General features: G+C 48.2%; 4 protein-coding genes across 9 annotated transcripts; 2 read left to right on the forward strand and 2 right to left on the reverse strand.

The window, feature by feature from the left end:
• The first annotated feature begins 193 nt into the window (after nucleotides 1-193).
• Nucleotides 194-4,501, forward strand: spns1 (SPNS lysolipid transporter 1, lysophospholipid). Its single transcript, XM_088437860.1, has 13 exons — nucleotides 194-414; nucleotides 677-1,058; nucleotides 1,121-1,186; nucleotides 1,453-1,589; nucleotides 1,749-1,900; nucleotides 1,971-2,037; nucleotides 2,121-2,263; nucleotides 2,363-2,515; nucleotides 2,795-2,984; nucleotides 3,051-3,116; nucleotides 3,196-3,294; nucleotides 3,700-3,868; nucleotides 4,096-4,501. The coding sequence occupies exons 2-13, from the start codon at nucleotides 854-856 to the stop codon at nucleotides 4,164-4,166; spliced, it is 1,518 nt and encodes a 505-aa protein (XP_088293986.1). The 5' UTR covers nucleotides 194-414; nucleotides 677-853; the 3' UTR covers nucleotides 4,167-4,501.
• A 147-nt stretch (nucleotides 4,502-4,648) lies between these two features.
• On the forward strand, nucleotides 4,649-8,923 carry LOC148411082 (uncharacterized). Of its 4 annotated transcripts, XM_088437893.1 has the most exons (13): nucleotides 4,649-5,428; nucleotides 6,422-6,493; nucleotides 6,560-6,677; nucleotides 6,779-6,818; nucleotides 6,892-6,920; nucleotides 7,063-7,105; nucleotides 7,538-7,602; nucleotides 7,688-7,747; nucleotides 7,919-7,952; nucleotides 8,016-8,077; nucleotides 8,148-8,201; nucleotides 8,286-8,327; nucleotides 8,414-8,923. In XM_088437893.1, exons 3-13 carry the CDS (start codon nucleotides 6,566-6,568, stop codon nucleotides 8,620-8,622), a joined length of 750 nt encoding a protein of 249 aa, XP_088294019.1. In that variant the 5' UTR covers nucleotides 4,649-5,428; nucleotides 6,422-6,493; nucleotides 6,560-6,565; the 3' UTR covers nucleotides 8,623-8,923. The 4 variants fall into 4 exon arrangements, with proteins under 4 accessions (XP_088294019.1, XP_088294018.1, XP_088294021.1 ...); XM_088437892.1 differs by having other exon boundaries at nucleotides 4,649-6,493; XM_088437895.1 differs by having other exon boundaries at nucleotides 4,649-6,493; nucleotides 7,541-7,602.
• Nucleotides 8,924-9,467: 544 nt separating this feature from the next.
• kat8 (K(lysine) acetyltransferase 8) lies at nucleotides 9,468-12,889 on the reverse strand. Of its 2 annotated transcripts, none has more exons than XM_088437862.1 (11): nucleotides 12,497-12,889; nucleotides 11,833-11,907; nucleotides 11,582-11,760; nucleotides 11,458-11,511; nucleotides 11,231-11,395; nucleotides 11,067-11,156; nucleotides 10,864-11,004; nucleotides 10,625-10,697; nucleotides 10,383-10,533; nucleotides 9,705-9,859; nucleotides 9,468-9,622 (listed from the first exon to the last, which is right to left on the reverse strand). In XM_088437862.1, the coding sequence occupies exons 1-11, from the start codon at nucleotides 12,759-12,761 to the stop codon at nucleotides 9,558-9,560; spliced, it is 1,413 nt and encodes a 470-aa protein (XP_088293988.1). In that variant the 5' UTR covers nucleotides 12,762-12,889; the 3' UTR covers nucleotides 9,468-9,557. The 2 variants fall into 2 exon arrangements, with proteins under 2 accessions (XP_088293988.1, XP_088293987.1); XM_088437861.1 differs by having other exon boundaries at nucleotides 10,604-10,697; nucleotides 12,497-12,888.
• A 660-nt stretch (nucleotides 12,890-13,549) lies between these two features.
• Nucleotides 13,550-16,927, reverse strand: rnf25 (ring finger protein 25). Of its 2 annotated transcripts, none has more exons than XM_088437879.1 (9): nucleotides 16,832-16,927; nucleotides 16,350-16,421; nucleotides 16,174-16,270; nucleotides 16,024-16,091; nucleotides 15,251-15,320; nucleotides 15,103-15,174; nucleotides 14,774-15,004; nucleotides 14,572-14,673; nucleotides 13,550-14,112 (listed from the first exon to the last, which is right to left on the reverse strand). In XM_088437879.1, exons 1-9 carry the CDS (start codon nucleotides 16,849-16,851, stop codon nucleotides 13,642-13,644), a joined length of 1,203 nt encoding a protein of 400 aa, XP_088294005.1. In that variant the 5' UTR covers nucleotides 16,852-16,927; the 3' UTR covers nucleotides 13,550-13,641. The 2 variants fall into 2 exon arrangements, with proteins under 2 accessions (XP_088294005.1, XP_088294003.1); XM_088437877.1 differs by having other exon boundaries at nucleotides 14,572-14,709.
• Between the last annotated feature and the right edge of the window lie 759 nt (nucleotides 16,928-17,686).

Genomic DNA, 17,686 nt, shown 5'->3' on the forward strand with positions numbered 1-17,686 from the left:
TTTGACTTCATTTACCAACACTTAAAAACAATGTTTTAATATATTTACATTCGTTTATATTGTATGCAGCCAATACAAGGATGTAATTTCAGAATCGTTTACACAGCTTATTTTGCAGAATGTTTTAGACAAACAGTGGCCGCGTCACGTGATTGGTTCCAGATTCGCACACGTGACGTAGCGTCACATGAGCTGAGGACCGGAAGTTGGCTGCAAAGGTGTCATGGCGGCAGCAAACAAACGTGAATTTTGAGCTTTTTGGGTCGCGACAAACTTTACTCGCCAGGAGATCGTAAACATTGGCGTGGGTCAGTCACAAGAAGAAAAGACCAGGAAAAGATGACATGTTTATTGAACAGCTTCGGCGAGATTTAGCCGGAAGTGGGTGAAAGAGTCGTGTCATCGCGTTTGGAGGTAAACATAAACAAGTTTTTTTTTTAATGTATATTTTGTCTTTCACGGGGACAGTGACAACGTTTTGCCACTCACACTGACATTGTCAACGCTAATTCCACTCGTCTGTCTAATTTTAAATTTATTGTTGTTGTTTATTTTGGTGTTTATCGGAATTGCGTCTGGGAATGACGTCACAAATGTGGCTTACTTATGGCTTACTATTTCGCGTTTGTAAGCACTGAATTGTTGCACAAAAGTAAACTTGACCAACATTCAACAGTTGATGATGATTGACCCTCGAAGCAGTCCAGTCACATGCTTCCTGTTCGAGAAGGAAAGCCTTCAATCAAACTAGCCTTCTCCAAGCCACGCCCACCTCTGATGCACATCGCGACTCGGCCTCTTCAAGACGCCACGCCCCCAGGCCACCTGATTAGGGACTCCCCCATTGGCCGCCATGTCCGCGGACACGCCCGTGTCGGATGGGGCGCCATTTCTGTTGGATGACAGCGACCCGTTGGAGGAGGAGGAAGAAGACTGTGGGGATGCGGCGCAGAGGGAGGAGCCTAGCAGCGGCGTAACGCCCTTCCGCGCCGTGCTGACTGTCCTGATTCTGTGCTACGTTAACCTGCTCAACTACATGGACAGGTTCACCGTTGCAGGTATGCACAAGCACGCGCACGCTCGGCCACGGCGCGCGCTGATGATGTCATACATCTACCAGGTGTGCTTCCTGACATCGAACGTTATTTCGGAATCGATGACAGCAAATCGGGTCTCCTCCAGACGGGTGAGGATACGCTGCACGTGGTAGATGTAGATGTTGATGGTGCCGCCGTGTTGGATGTGGCAGGGAGGAGAGGAAGGTTTTTTTTCTATTTGAGTGACGAATGACATGATTAGCAATAGCAAACAAGACTTCTCATCTTCCGTTGTCGCCGCCGCATCCAAAATGGCCGCCACTGCGACGCACAATTAACGGCTCGTCGCAAGGCGCCGCCGCCGGCGGATCTGCACGCGAGTCGCGTGACTTACTGCCTTGTCTGGCCTCCCAAGTCTTCATCTGCAGTTACATGTTCCTGGCGCCGCTCTTCGGTTACCTCGGCGACCGCTACAACAGGAAGTTGATCATGAGTGTCGGCATCGCTTTCTGGTCCCTCGTCACGCTGGCCAGCTCCTATACGCCCAAGCAGGTCGGCGGCGACTTCCTGTGTGTCCTCTTATCATGGGGCTTGTCTCTTGACTTGCTTGTTTCTCAACTTCCTGTGTGTTCCTCAGTCTTTTGCGTCCTTTTTTTCTTCGGACGTCATTTAATGGCAATTCTGTTGGCTTGGTTTTTGTTTGCGCGGCAGCACTTCTGGGCGCTGCTGCTGACGCGGGGCCTGGTGGGCGTGGGCGAGGCCAGCTACTCCACCATCGCGCCCACCATCATCGCCGACCTTTACGTCAAGGACAGGCGCACCAACATGCTCTCCATCTTCTACTTCGCCATCCCCGTCGGCAGGTAGGTCGCGCCGGCCCGTCGCGGGCGTCCCCGACGCGTCCTCCACGCGTCCTCTGTCCCCCGCCCGCAGCGGTCTGGGCTACATCGTGGGCTCGCAAGTCAGCAACGTGGCCAAGGACTGGCACTGGGCTCTCAGGGTGAGGCCCTACGCGCGCGCGCGCGTCGATGTGCACGCCCGCGGTGCGTCGGCGGCCGTTTGAGCGCCATTGCCGCGTGGCAGGTGACGCCGGCGTTGGGCCTGGTGGCCGTCGCGCTTCTGGTCCTGGTGGTGCAGGAGCCCAAACGCGGCGCCGTGGAAGCTCGGCCCCAGCACGAGCTTCACCGAAGCGGCTGGATCGACGACCTGCGGGCGCTGAGCAGGAAGTAAGCGCGCCCGCCGGATCGCCGCGCTTGACAGGTCCTGACCCCCCATACCCCCCCATACCCCCTGTCTGTTTGTCTGGTTTTTTTTTTGCGGGGCAGCCCGAGCTTTGTGCTGTCCACCTTTGGCTTCACGGCCGTGGCCTTCGTCACGGGCTCCCTGGCGCTGTGGGCGCCCACCTTCCTGTTTAGGGCGGCCATGTTTACGGGAGAGCGCAAGCCTTGCGGCGAAGTGCACTGCTCGTCCTCGGAGAGGTGAGGCTTCGCCGGTCACGTGACTTGACCGCGGGCAGATTCGGCGGGAGAATTTTACCGCTCGCTTGACTTAAAGGTTTGACTTTCAAGACTTGACCGTTTGACCCTATTTCATTTCATCCAACCGATCGAAGTAAAGACGCCTTCAGTAAAAGTTCGCGGCCGGCAATTTTTCTTACCGCCTTTTTCGCCCTGTTTCCGCGTTCATGCTTGAGGCCCTGGAAGTAATCTCGAGCTGCAACTATTTTTTTTTTTTTCCTTGAATTCTTTCTCGCGCAGTCTGATTTTCGGCATCATCACCTGCGTGACGGGCGTGCTGGGCGTGGCCAGCGGCGTCCAAGCCAGCCGTCGGCTGCGGACCCGAACGCCGCGGGCCGACCCGCTGGTGTGCGCCGCCGGCCTGCTGCTGTCGGCGCCCTTCCTCTACCTCGCCGTGGTGTGCGCCCAGGCCAGCACCGTGGCCACTTACGTGAGAAGGACGCCGTTACGCGCCGCTTGTTTTCGATTGGCCGTTAATGAAGGCGACCGGTCGCAGGTGTTTATTTTCCTGGGCGAGACCTTCCTGTCCATGAACTGGGCCATCGTGGCTGACATCCTGCTGGTGAGAACCTGGCGCGCGCGCCCTTGTTTTTTGATCATTTTTGAAAAAATCTTCTTCTGGCGTTCTTGTCCTTTTTCAGTACGTGGTGGTTCCCACGCGGCGCTCCACCGCCGAGGCGCTGCAGATCGTCATCTCTCACCTGTTGGGGGACGCCGGGAGTCCTTATCTCATCGGGGTGGTGCGTTTGCTTTGCTTTGCTTTGCTGCTCTCACCGGGCTAAATTTGTGCAAATACTGCATAACCAAGTTGCCGCGCAGCTGCCATGATCGCCGCAATGTCTGGAGAGAAAAATTCACATGCAGCTCATGTTGGGGTTTTGGAATCCAAAATAATGTTTTCTTAAAAACTTATGTATAAATGATATGCGAATGCGCAGTATGTCATGAAAATACCAGGATGGACGCTGCCGCACACTCGCGTGGCGGTCCACAGGGTTCAATTCTAGTGTCTTTGCCGTTTGCCGCAGATCTTGATAGCAGTGGGAGCCGCACACGCCTCTCGCCTTGTCAAAATCAAATTGTTGATTTTTTTTAAAAAAAAAATCCTTTTCGGAAGGGTCAGCGACGCCGCGGTATCTTTTCAGGTGTCGGACTCCTTGAGGAAGTTCGATTCGTTCCTGTGGCAGTTCCGCTCGCTTCAGCTCTCTCTGCTGCTCTGCGCCTTCGTGGCCGTCGGGGGCGGAGCTTTCTTCCTGGCCACCGCGCTGTTCGTCGAGCGAGATCGCCAACTGGCCGAGAACTTTTCGCCCGCAGGTGAACGGGCGCGCCTCGCCAGCGCCGCGGCGTGTGAACCAGCGCGACTCGTTTTCAAACAAACACCTAAACAATATGAACAAATATTTGGGATCGAAAGAAAAACGTAAAAATACGTCTTTGGGATTGAATGAGTTAAGCGATGAAGCAAAGTGAAAAGGCGGAATCTTGAGCGTTTTCAATCTTTCGACTTAGCGTGACGTCACGTGACCTTTTTGTGTCCGCAGATGACGAGCCAATCGCGGTGCCCAAAAGCGGGCGCTCCACTCTGGTTCCCGTGTCCAGCGTTCTCATTTGACTCATTTTCTCACCCAGGAGAAAAACAAAAAAAGGGACGGACAATTTTATCAGGTTTTTTTTCCTTTTAACTTTTTTTTTTTTATTGGAGGCGGACTGACGCTAGTTTGGATCAGGAAGAATCCAGCACCAAACTAATGGCTCGATATATTTTTCTTTTTTTAACAAGACATTTTTTAGTACACTCAAACTTATGCCTGCCGTCTTTTAGGACATTCTTGAGATTTCTTAACTTCCCGTGTGTCTCCTCTCGAAGTACGTGTCCATTTTTCGTCTTCCCCCGTGTTGTCCTCTTGTGCTTTTAGATGAACAGAATAAACCAATGGAGCTTCTTGACTTGTTTGGACATGACTTCCTGTGTCCCCTATGAAATTGTTCTTCTGCCTATTACTCCCCAACCGGCGCAGTACACCAGTTGCTTCGTGTTCCAATTGATTTGCTCTTAATTTGAAAAGAAAACACTGCTGTTCATCCAATGTATTGGCAGTCAGACTTGAAAATGAAATCGGTTTCAAATTGCATTGAAATCAGCATGACCACTTGTGCAGTATTTTGTCCGATGCTTTTATCTTAACGTGAATGGGAAAGCGTTGAAAGAGGATACTAGGGAGCTGAAATTTCACCCAGGTGCTGACATCATGTCCAATTTTGCCGTAGACAAATACCGCAAGTAGAACGTGGAAGAATCTGTCCAAAAAAATGCACGAGGCTTAACGGTGCTGTTTTCTTTTCAAATTAAGAATAAATGAACTGGAATATGAAGCAAGCCATTGCTTAATTGGGTTATAGCGACTCTTTTTGCAAAAATGTTAAATGCCTTTTCACACACACACACAGCACAAATCCCAAAATGCCTTGTGGACTCCCGTTGTCTCCACTTGTCCTCTGCATCTACGAGTCTCCATCTTGTCATGTAAGTTGTCTCCAGGTGGTTTCAGCGTGACATTTGGTGGTTGGAGCGTCGTCATTATCATCATCCTCGTGTGGTTTCCTGTGTGTGGGCACATGTGACTTGGAAGTGGCGCCCCATTGGCTCGAAGCGGCCCCAAGCGGGCGGGAGGATGTCGACGCCAGACGAGATTGCGCGAGGAACCCCAATGCAGACCTCGCCGTTGCCGAGGTAACGTCTCGCCGCCGCTTTTCCCGGCGTGCACCCGGCAGGCAGGAAGTCCCGCGCCTCCTTCATCTTGTCATCACCACGTCCTGCACACCTCGCACTCCGCAAGATGGCCGCCTGACTCGCTTTGAAAAACCACCAAAAAGGTTTCACCTTCTTCTTCTTTGGCGTCCTTCCTCATCATCCTCTTCGCTGTCTCCGTCTCTCGGTCTTCTTTTTTGTAGTTGCTGTTTCTCCTCGTTATCTTTGTCCTCAATTTTCTTCATCGTCCTCTTGTCCTTTTCGTTCTGTTCTCCGTCATTTTTCCTCGTCTCGTCCTCGTCGTCTTCCGAGAAGACGTGAAGGCCTTTCGAGGGGTGCGTGAAATTTTCATGGGGTTTCTACAGGTATCAGCAAATTCATTTGAATGCTTTTTAATGCCGCAACAAGAATTGTACTTTTTTTTTTTTTTTTTACAAATGAACCCATTCAATCCCGAAGACGTATTTTTACGTTTTTTCCTGCCATTCAATTCCAGGTACTTTTATGCATATTTTTCTCAAGAGTTTGGTGGGTCTAAATATAGCTGCTTGATTAAGAATGAAATAATTGATTAGATGAGGTACAAGTACTAAAATAATTGCTTACTTTGGGTATTGAAGTCAATTAAAATGGAATACTTTCGGTACTAATTTAATCAATTGCTTTAGGAAATTCACTCGTTCAATCCCAAAGACGTAATTTTACGTTTTTTTTTCCTGACATTCAATTCCAGGTACTTTTAAGACATATTTTTCTCAAGCGTTTGGCTGGAGGCTCTAAACATGGCTGCTTGATTAAGAATGTAGTAATTAATTGATTAGTTTTTGGTACAGGTACAAAAGTAATTGATGACTTTAGATTACTTTAGGCATTGGAGTACAAAAGTAATCCAGTTCTCTTAGACATTCATCCAGGCGCTTTATATCATTCGTTAAGAGCAAATGAATTGGAACAACTGTCACTGTAAGGGCAGATGAATTGGAACAACCGTTTACTTGTCTTTATTTTCTTCTTCTTCGTCTTCTCCTTCACTTCATTTGTCCTCCGATTTTATCGTCTTCTTTCATTTTCTTGGTCTTCATCCTCCCAATCGTCTGGTTTTCTTCTTCCTCCACGAGGGCGCAAAGCGTGCGGCGGCAACGCTGTGACTTCCTGAGCGCGGCGTGTCCGCTAGCTGTCTTTGCTTTGACGTGAGTCCTTTTTTTTTTTCCTTAATTTGGGGCGAAAGGACTTTTTGACTGGCGTTGTGTCCTCAGGTTGCCATGGACGCAGACGCGTCCCCTCTCCTGCCCGCGCTGGCGTCGGCCGGCGTTTCGGCGTGCGGCCTGCTACTGGCGTTGCTCTGTCTGCGCTGCAGGGACAAGGGGCCGCCCGGTGCGTACCTGCGTGATGTCACTTCCTGTCGCGCACTCGCACTTCCTGTCATGCTCGCATTCATTTTTTTTTCTCCTTTTATTTTTGCTTTGCGTCCCCAGTTTCCATCCGGGAAACCGGCAACACCGGCGAGTACATCCCGTGAGTGTTAGCGACCAATCGCCGCGCGACCGATCACTTTGTAGTCACGCGAGATTTTGTCTCTGGCGCCCAGATCCACTCAATTCCGACTGGTCCATCCACGTAAGTCGTTTCGCTTCAATTTGGAGCTCAGCGGTTTTTGGCGGGAAGGGGTCAGCGAGACTTTCCAATCTTAGCACAATGACGGCAGATGCTCGGAATTTCAACAAGCTGAGCGGCTAAGCTAACGCTAACCGATTTGCAGATCAGTCGACGACTCTACTGACCTCTGGCCTGCTGTCACCTTTGTGAGTTCCCCACACTCCCAAAGATCTCCGCCTTCGAGTTTTGATGTTCACTTTGGTGTGATTGTTCTTTACTCCTTGGATGTTCCTCACCTCTTTGAGTTCCTCACGTCCTTCGAGTTGTTTTCATATTCGTCACGCGTGATCTTTCTTCCTGTCTTCCGTGTGTCTTCAACATTCTTGAAGTCTTTAATGTTCTCCACATCTGTTATGTTCCCTGTTGCTTCCATGTTCTTCGAGTCTTGCATGTCCCTTTCCTCTGAGTTCCTCGTGTCCTTGGAGTTGTTTGCTAATTCTTCACATCTTCATTGTTCTTTGTTTTTGACTTCAAACTGATGGACATCACATGCAGAACGTCAGTCACATCTTTGAGCTGCGTGTGATTGATGTTCTTCACATTTTTGATGTTCTTCATATCTTTGATGTTGTTCCCAGCAGTCCCACTATGGATGACATCAATCATTGCAGCAGAATTTCTGACCGAGAGCCCGCAGAAAGCGGTGAGATGAAAGATGAAAAACCAAACGAGTTAGTTGTCATTTTTTTTTGGATCCTCTTTTTTTTTTTCTTCTTCTTCTTCTGCAGAAAGTAACCACAGCTACCAAAACTCCCACAATGGCCAATCACGTTTAAATAGCTTCACAGGTATCTTTTGGCTTCTTCTGCTTCTTGTTCACGTTGTGATTCTTCCAGTTTTTACGTTTTTCCGGTTGTGTCTAAGTTAGTAAACAATGCAAAGTGCTGCCCCCTGTTGTCGTGGATGACTTTGGAATTACAAGCCCGGTTTGAAAGTAACCATGAGGTTTTTTTCCACAGAAGACTTCCCAGAATCCCTTACCAGCGACTACATGTAAGTTCTTCTTGGCTGGACGTGTTTTCTCCTCTCATCTTGTTCTTCTTTTGACTGCGGCAGAATCGTGTTGCCGGGAGACGAGGCGACCAATCGCAGCGGCGCGTCCACGCCGAGCATAGGTAGCGTGGTCAGTGTTTTGTCTTTTTTTTTTTTTTAATGGTCGCCATGTTTTGTTTTTGTTTGTTTTTGCAGGTGAACCGCACTATGAAAACGTCCAATGTGAGCAAGCACAGAGGTCACCAACAGGTTGCGCCATTGACGCCGTCACCGTCTTATGACGCGTCTCGCTACCTGTCTTGCTGACTTTTTATGCCTGTCTGTCCTCCTCAGACAGCAGCGACTACCTGAACGTGATTCCGTTTCAACCTGAAGGTAAATCGCCAGCAGGATGGTGTCACTTCCTGTTTTTTTTTTTTTGAGTGAAGCTAAATATTTTGCCACTTCCTGTTTCCTTCCAGAAGAGACACCAAAGTTGTCGTCCCAAAGCGAGGAGGACGATAGCGACGACGACGACGAGGGGAAGTACGTCAATCAAGCTAGCGTGAGCGCAGTCGAGCTCCTGAAGCTTGCCGATTGGACGGCCCATCATGTGATGTCAGCGGGCCCGCCGCATGATGGGACGGGAAAAGCGGCGCCAGCGTCGGATGAAAGTGTCCACTTTGTCTGAGGGCAATTTTGTCATTCAAGATCAAACTGGTTGAGGTTTTTTTTTTTTGGGGGGGGGGGGCTTTTTCTGGAACTGACAACTCCTGAGAATCTTTTCATTTACACTAGTTTGCTTTTACAAAATTAAATTTGTATTGATGGAAACTGTGTGTTCATTGGAGTTACACATACCGACGCAAATAATGTATTATTGTTTATTATTTATCTATACTAAGGTTGTTGTTTTTTCAAAAACTGTAGTAAGGCTTTTCCCCCCCCTGAAAAACGACCATGTATAGTATGGCGTTTTTTTTCCCTCCAAAAAAAAAAAATGAGGCTTTTTTTTCCCTCCAAAAAACGACCATAACTGTCAGGCTTTTCTTTGTAACAAAACAGCTATGTATAGTAAGGCTTTTTTACCTGAAAAAAAAGGAATAAAGTGATATTTTTCTGCAAAAAGACCAAAAAAACGACAATGTATAGTAGGGATATTTAAAAAAAAACATGCACGCATTTTTTCGCCCCATAACTACCATGTACGAAAAACAACCATGTATAGTGAGTTTTTTTTTTTTTAACTACAAAAAAACGACCATGTATGGTGAGGCTTTTTTTCTCTCCCAAAAATAACCATGTATAGTAAGGCTATTTAAAAAAAAAAAAAAAGACCATGTATAGTAAGGCTATTTAAAAAAAAAAAAAATGACCATGTATAGAAAGGCTTTTTTTCACAAAGAATGGCCATGTATAGTAAGGCCTTTTTTTCCTCACAAAAAACGACCATGTATAGTAAGGCTTTTTTTTTTTTTTTTCACAAAAACTGACCATGTAAGGCTTTTTGTCCACCAAAAAATTGACCACATATAGTAAGGCAATTTATATCCCTTTTAATTTTACAAAAGCAGCAGTACACAGAGAATGGCACATATTTACAAAGACGTGGGCGACTTGTCCGGCTCACTTCTTGGACAGCTTGGCCTGTTTGTTTTTGGGAGGCGCCCACTTGAGGCACACCGTGTCCACTGCGCCAGAGTGGCATGACCTTGGTTAGCCGGGGCGGCGAGGACGGGGCGGGCGGCGAGGACGGGGCGGCGGGCCACTCACCCGTGATGGGCGGCTTTTTGTACTGGGCGCTCTTCAGGTGCTCCTCCACCAGTTTGGGGGTGACGCAGATGACGTGCTGGCCTTTCCAGTACTTGACCATGTTGAGCGACTGCAGCGTGCTGATGATGTCGCTCTGCGTGATGCTGGTCATCTGACTGCACAAGTTACGCTCGGCACGTTACTTTGGCAAGAAGTCAAATCGACAAAATCGGAACGACTGGGGGAGGGGGAAAAAAGGGACGGGCGGGAGTTGTCACGTCAAGTAAAAAACATGATTCAAATTCATCTTTGTTCAGCTTTAAACAAGAAAAATGATCATAATAATACTTTTAAAAAACAAACAAAACAATAACAAAAGGAAATAAAAAGCTGTCCTACAGCTGATAGAAAGTACAGCGGTGTCAAAAATGTGGCTCGGGGGCCGATTCTGGACCGCAAACCAGTTTACTCCTGCCCGCCAGATGATATTTTTTAAGTAAAGAAATGAGCTGAATTTTTTTAAATATAAAAATCTTTGACACCACTGTGACCTCAACACGCAAGAAAAAAAAAAGATAAGCATTAGACTTCCTAAACCCAAGCAGAAAAAAAGACAACAAAACGTGAACTTAGCAAAGCGATTTCTCCCGGTCTGATGGAAAGCGGGCACGCCAAGAGGGGGCGCGCGCAGGCGCGTACCTGAGGTCTTTGATGGAGAGCGTGCCCCTGAAGTCTCGCAGGATCTCCAGCAGAACCCAAGACCAGTAACTGCGGTAGCTGAGCTTGCCCAGGTCGGAGAGCGGCTTCTCCGGCGAGCCCACCGCGCTCTCCAGCTTGGACAGCTCGTAACCTTTGGAAAAGGGAGAAAAATAGAGCGCCCCGTCGTCCCGGCGCTGGCGGGCGAGCCGGCGGCCGCTCACTGAAGGCGATGAGGAACTTGCCGTAGCCGCGCCGCTGGTACGGCGGCAGGGTCAGGATGCAGGCCACGTTGTTCCCGTCCGGGGATTCTTTCTCCTGCGGGACGCCGCCGCCAGACGCCATCGGGCTCGTTTCGGTCATTGTTTATTATTTTTATTATTTTGTAGAACACACGCACGTTGGTTTTTGATATTTCTTTTTGACATATTTATTTCCATTTTTGTTTTCTCCCCCTCAGTTTTGAGCGGAGGCGGGGCCTTACTTTGGAGAAGTATCCCACGATGTGCGCCCCTTGCTTGTTGACCTCGGTGAGGATGTAGAAGATGAAGGGTTCCACGTCGAAGTAAAGCGTCTTGTGGTCCAGGAAGAGCTTGGCCAGCAGACACAGGTTCTGGCAGTAGATCTGAAAGACGCGGCGACGTAAGAAATCTTCGCGGGAAACTCGCTAGCCGCCTGCGGGCTCACCTTGTGGTCGCGCCCGTCCACCTCGTACACGGAGATGTTGCTCCTCCGGTAAATCTCCTTGCCCGGAGGCTGCTTCCACTGGCAGTTGGACTGTAGGGGGAATTTTTCCAATCGTGAAAAAACAAAATCTTTCTTTTTTGAGGCGGTGGTGCCGGCGCACTGACCAGGTGGTGCCTGAAGGTGTTCTCGTACTTCATGTACTTGAGGCAGTACTCGCAGATCCAAAGTTTGGGCTGCTTGCCGTAATCTTCGGGGAAGGGCGAGAAGTACCAGGCGTCGATCTCGAAGTTGCCGATCTGGATCTTGTCCACGTATTTCACCTTGGTGATCTGCCCAGGACGTATCAGAGTGAGAAGCGGCGGGTCCTAGACCCCAACCGGGAGCCTCCTACCGCCTCGTGTTCCTTCTCCAGCGCCGCCGTGGTCGGGTCCATCTCGGCGTAGGTCTGAGAAGGGGGGAAAAAAAAAAAAGTTTTATTCAAATGGTGTTTTGGCGCGGAGATGCAACGCACTCACCTTTTGCACGTGGTTGATCTCGTCGTGTTTGCGTTTCTGGTTGCGCGTGATCTTGCGCTCGGGCTGCTCGCCGATGTCGCCCACGCCGCCCACCTCCACGCTCTTCCTCACTGCGTCCTTCACCGTCTTGGTCAGCGCCAGCCGAGCTTTGCCGACCCATTCGTCCAGACGTCTGTTGACTGACCGCGCGCGCGTACCTTGTAAGCCCCGCCTGTACGCATGTCGCTCGTCGCGAGCGCGCGTGCGCTTACAGCCCACATAGTGAACGTAGAACTCTTCTCTTCCTTCCTGCTCGTTCAGGCGAGACTGAATCACTTCTGCCGCGTCTGGAAACAAGCATTTCAACACACTGAAAACTAGAGACGGGCGAGTACCAACATCAGGTTTTATATCAAGGTATCGGTACTTGCGATTGCGGTCGATACAAGCGATGTCACTTTCAGTCGACCGCAAGAGGCAAAATGCACAATCATTGCACATGAAAAGTCATTTTGTAATTGATCATGCTGTTGTACACATAAAGAACTTTTACGGCTGAAATTGCAAAAAGAGGAATATCCGCTTTAATTGGAAGACGTAAACAAAGGAAAATACTAATTTTGAAGAAACAGCGCCCCCCGCCGGAGGCAGCCAAATAAGCGCGTGAAATTTTACCTCAAACGGTCAACGCTCTATATCACGCAATCGATTATTATGCCTGGCTCGGCTGAAAACAAACACACCCCCTACTGGCGATGACGTAATTGCATTGGCGTCCGTTTTAATCTTCTGCTTTGCTTTAAAATGAATTGTCGCATCGTAAATACATCAACAGGGTTGTTAGAGAATGTCCTCAATGTGAATGGCGATTGAAACGACATCGCGGAGCCAAACCGAAGAAGTTAGCCGCCACACGCTAACATGCTAATAACTTACGCCATGTTTTGTCGGCTCGTTGGCACAGATACGTCTCTCCGATCTCCACCGACACTTCCTGTTCCCTGCCGCCGAGCAGGACGCTTCTCTCCGGGGTGTGCTGGTCCCCGGGGCCGTCTCCCGCCTCCCGGCCGTGAGCCTCCGCTTCGGCCTCGCCGTCGTCGTCCTCTCCGCCGCTGCCGTTCGACGAGCACGCCGCCCGAAGGGCGGCGTCCGCGTCGCTTTGTTCGCCCACCGCAGGACACGAGTCCAAATCCCCGTCCATGGCCGCTCCCCCGTCGCGGTTCGACTCGGTTCGGATGCGCTCACGTGCCGCCCGTGTTCAGCTTGAAAACTAGCGCGCTCAACAAAAGTGTAAACATGGCCGACGCGTCGCTTTTGTCTGACGTCATTATGCGCAGGGATTTACGCAAGCGCAAGCGACAAAACTAAAAATGAAAACGAAACATTCTAAAATTCAAAACGTCAGAGTATGTGAGGTAAGAACTATTTTGGAATGCGACTGGTGAAAGAAACCGCCCGTCTTCAAGCAATAATTGGACATCGGGCAGACAAGATTTTGCATGGTAACGGCAAAAGCTGAAATGCGACGAAAGAAGCATGGATCACTGAGGCCGAAATGTGATTGGACAAGAAGAAATCCCACAACATGGCAACACAGTACTTGAAATGCTATTGGAAGAAAAATGACTCTCCACGTATCATGAGCGTTAGAGAAGATAATCAAATTTGAGAATAAATTCAATGTCATACAATATGCTTAAAAACGCTTGTTTTAGATGTTATGTTTTTGAGGATTTACTTGACAAATTTACCAATTATTTAAAAACAAAGTAAAATTGATCTTTAACTGTTTACATTGGACCAAATTACTTTCATGAGCTAAATTAATGAAAAAAAAAAAGACTTTTTACGAACCAATTCTTCACACAACCTCAGAACTTTGAGATGGATGTAGATTAGTAATAGTATAATATGGGAAATAAATGGTATTAATTTAAATACATACATGTACAAATATAGGTATAACTATCTGAAAAAAGATGAGTGATGCATTAGTTCATTAACTTTAATTAGTAATTATTTCATTTTTTGTCACCACACAGAAAGATAAGTGTGTGTGTGTGTGTGTGTGTTTGTGTGTGTCAGAGCTCCTCTTCTGGGCCCCCCACCCTCTGCTGGCGGGGAACCACCCCTCTTGGTGCCCGAGCGTCCCATCGGTGGTGCTGGTGGCCCCTTCTGCGGGCTCGCTGAGCGCGCCCCCCTGCAGCGTGTTTGTCGGAAGACGACGACGAGTGAGTTTGGTGAAGAGTCAAGCGAGCGCGCACGTCCTCGCGCGTGGCGCCGGGCGGTCCTTCGGCAGCGTCCGAGGACAGACGGAGCGAGTGCAGGTGTTCCGAAATAGGGGCGCCTGCTCTGATGTGATGCGTTCGGGGCCCGCCTCCTCTCCTGGGGCCCCTGCCGTGGCTGTGGCGCTTGTGGGCCGGGGGTTGCCCGTGACTGCCTGTGCAATGCGTTGGCGCCGGAGTCGAGTGATGCGCTGGCGGAAGAAGCTCACAGGTGGCGGGCAGAGGAGGGTCCGCGACGCCCCCATTCTCAGGAGAAGGAGGCGGGGCCTGCAGAGGAACATGTGCATAACAACTGAAGTCAACAAGATTCTCCTAGCAAGGGTTTGACACGCTATTACAACGCTATGAGAAATTGTACAAGTTTCTGGTGGCGACAATGTTCTGAAAAGGTTCTGTATCGTGCCACCAAGTTCTGAATTAGTACTCGGCAATCTTCTAACAAGTTTCCGCAACATTCTATCAAACATCTCTAAGGTCCTACAATATTCTGTTGAGATACCTCTGCAAGGGTCTACAATTTTCTGACGACTTCTGCAAGGTTCTCACAAAATGTAGCAAGGAAGCTAGTACTACAAGTTTTTAGCAAGGTTCTATAATGTCACGAGAAGTTTGTAGAACCTTATAAAAGTCTTAACAAGGGTCTATAATCTTTTGATGAGATTAAACAATGTTCTACAAATGTCTAAGGAATGGTTTTGCAATGGTCACATGACGCACAGTCATCACCTCATTGATGTGTATGAGGAAGCGATTGGACTCCTCCTCGGGATCGATGACCCCTCCTCGGCAGCGTTGGCGCTCCAGAACCTTCTCAAGTTCTCGCCACTTCTGCCGGAAGTCGGAGCGGATGGCGGCGCCGTCCAGCTGGGTGATCAACGCACTTTATTCCTAGCTTCCCGTCCCTCGCGGCGCGCGATTTCGCTCTCACCTCGGGCAGCTGCGGCGCAGCACTAGCCATCAGCTGGTCCAGGTCGTAGTTCAGAGGCTCGCGGCACACGGGACAAACCACCGTCAACTCCTGCTGCTGCGCGGCCGTCTTGTCATCGGCCATCTCCTGCCGGCGGAGCCGTATCTCCTCCTCCGAGTGGCGGGCGTATCGACCCAGGCAGTGAGAGTGGAAGTAGTGATAGCAGCGCGTCTTGTTGAACGACTCCCCCTCCTGGACAGGCCCACACCAAGCGAGTCAGCACAATAACGGTCTCCCCCAACTTAATGGACTGGGGGGGGGGGGGGGGGGGGGGGGGGGTTGAAGGCGACCTTGAATCCATACAGGCAGATGACGCAGTTCCCGTGGGGAATGTTGCTTTCAGTCAGGATTTCTTTGGCTTTCTGCAGGACAGAACACAAAAAAAAAAGTTGAAAAAAGTTGAACTTCCTGTCTGAGGTACAGTAGGACAGCAGTGACCTCAATCAGCTGATACAAGATGGGCGAGCCCACGCACGACTCGGCTTCAAGCTTAAGACTCTGCTGCAGGCTAGAACACAACAACATCATCATCGTTATCTAATAATGTATTTCTATATCTTCGCAAGCTCATACTGACCTTTAATACCGTTCTCATTGAGTTGGAACAAGGTTGGATTGGGTTCAACAAGTTTAGATAAACAAGGTAAGATTGCTAAAGGTTCTAAGAAGCTTGCAAAAGATTATACTAGTAAGAACTAATGAGGTTTAACATGGTTCTAATAACAGAGTTCTATGAGGTTCTAATCAACTTTGGCAAGGTTCAAGTATGCTTTAAGAAGGTTCCACCAAGCATAAACAAGGTTCTGCAAGGTTAGAGAAGCTTTACCGAGAATCTGTGAGCTTCTATTGAGCTGTAAAGTTGTCAAGGTTCTAACGAGCATTAACAAGGTTCCAAAAAGTTCTTATAAGCTTCAACGAGATTCTATAAGGCACTTGAGAGTTTCATCAGGTACCAAAAGGTTACAAACATATTTAACATTGTTCTAGCACCCTTCAGAACCCTCTATGGCATTCCAAGAAGCTGTCAGGTTCTGATAAATTTTGTAGATGGTTTAAGCTAATAACTTTTACAAAGTGCTTTAACGGAATTCAATATGCTACAAAAACTAATAAACTCAAACAAGGATGTGAAATGTTCAAACACATTTTTTGAACTAAACTTTTCCAAGGATCTTCAAGGTTGGTAACAAAAGTTAGTCTGAGCGCGTCACCTGCTGAGCTTGTCATCAGAGAGTCCTCGCGGGTTGTGTATGGAGATGTCAGGAGACGAGCACGGATACTGAACACACACAAGGCAAGTGCACAACACTGGAGTAAGAACTGAAATATGAAAACAAGATGATGAGCCGTGAGCGTGTCACCTGGTCATCCAAGGTCAGCGTCAAACCCAGTCGGACAAACTGGGATCCGGAATCTTCGGCTGTGGATGGGTACAGAACCAGACTCACTTCCCAGCGCCTGAACGCAACAAAACGCTGACATCAATATATTAGTTTTGACGCTTTGACTTAATCTTCATCAATATGATGTTGGTCACCTGTCTTGTGTTCTGGTGACGCTTAGGTCATCCAAGTAGATGGACTGCAACACCTCAATCTCACACAGAACCCTGACCAATAAGGATGACAAGAAGAAGAAGAGAAAAAAAAACAAGAGGAGGGGGAGGATAGGGGAGTAGAAGAGGAGTCGCCACGCGTCAAAAAGGATGATTTACGAAGAAATTCGCTTGCATCTGTCTAATATCTTCACAAACATAACTACCGAGGACATATTTCCGAGTTACTTGTCGAAAACTTCAGCAAACATGACAAATTAGATCAAGTTGAGAGCTCATGCTTTTCTGCTGTCAAAACAGCTAGCTTTAGCCCGTTAGCTCGAATGTTGCGCATCTCCCGATCGAAAACACTCGTTTTGGAGCGCAAAACACAGCATCCAACATTCGACGCTTTAGGGCCATGCTGCGGCGAAATGTCATCAAGTTAGAAGTTCTTTTTCCAAACAAGTTGTGCACAAACTCACTCGCTCTCCGTCGCCGCCATGATTGTTTGCCTCAGAACGCCACTATTTCTTCTTTTACGAACATTTCACTACATAGCCTTGTTGGGCAAGCGTCCTCTAGCGAGTTGATAACACACTGCAACAAGGGCCATTTTATTCTTGTTTTCTTTCGGACAGTTTAACAATATTTATATTGGGCAAGCTTCGTATCATCTCTGTTATTAATTATTATGAATGAATGGGTCGGCTTTGTTTACATACTAGAGGTCCAGGCAGGGCTAAACAAGATATTGAAACAAAATAAAGCAAATAAAACTATTTCACAAGCTTCAAATCGATTTGTAAAGAAGACGCTACAATGTTCTAAAAGCTACAGCAATGATTTACGTCGATTTTACATGGGTTATTACATGCTTAAAATTGTTTTTGATGGTTGTATAATTTATACTAAAAATCTTTTAATGGGATAAGTGTCACATTAAAACGAGCGGGGCTGGAGGAACTCACACTTGGTTTTGTAGCGGAATATGCTACATGTAGCCAACAGCCGAACAACTCAGAAGGCTGGGCAAGAAACAAAAGGTGAGGTTGCAAATTCAGGAGCTGGTTATGTCCCATCTTTTGCAGGATGACTGTCCAACACTCTGACAAAGATTGCGTCAACAACAAAGCCTTAATTTGGGGGCGCGGTTGACTGTCATGGCAGATTTCGATTGTCTGGCAGTAACAAAGTACTGCATAGAAGAGTAGAACACTTTTCAACAAGGTCCTATAAACATGAAAAGAATATTACGTAAAATACAACATTCTACAAATCAATAAGGACTGACAAGCTCCAACGAGATTTTTCGTCATACGTTGTAACAACGTAATAAC

The sequence above is a fragment of the Hippichthys cyanospilos genome, chromosome 16, assembly GCF_059441005.1.
Source record: "Hippichthys cyanospilos isolate Australia breed blue-spotted pipefish chromosome 16, RoL_Hcya_1.0, whole genome shotgun sequence".
Taxonomy (NCBI): domain Eukaryota; kingdom Metazoa; phylum Chordata; class Actinopteri; order Syngnathiformes; family Syngnathidae; genus Hippichthys; species Hippichthys cyanospilos.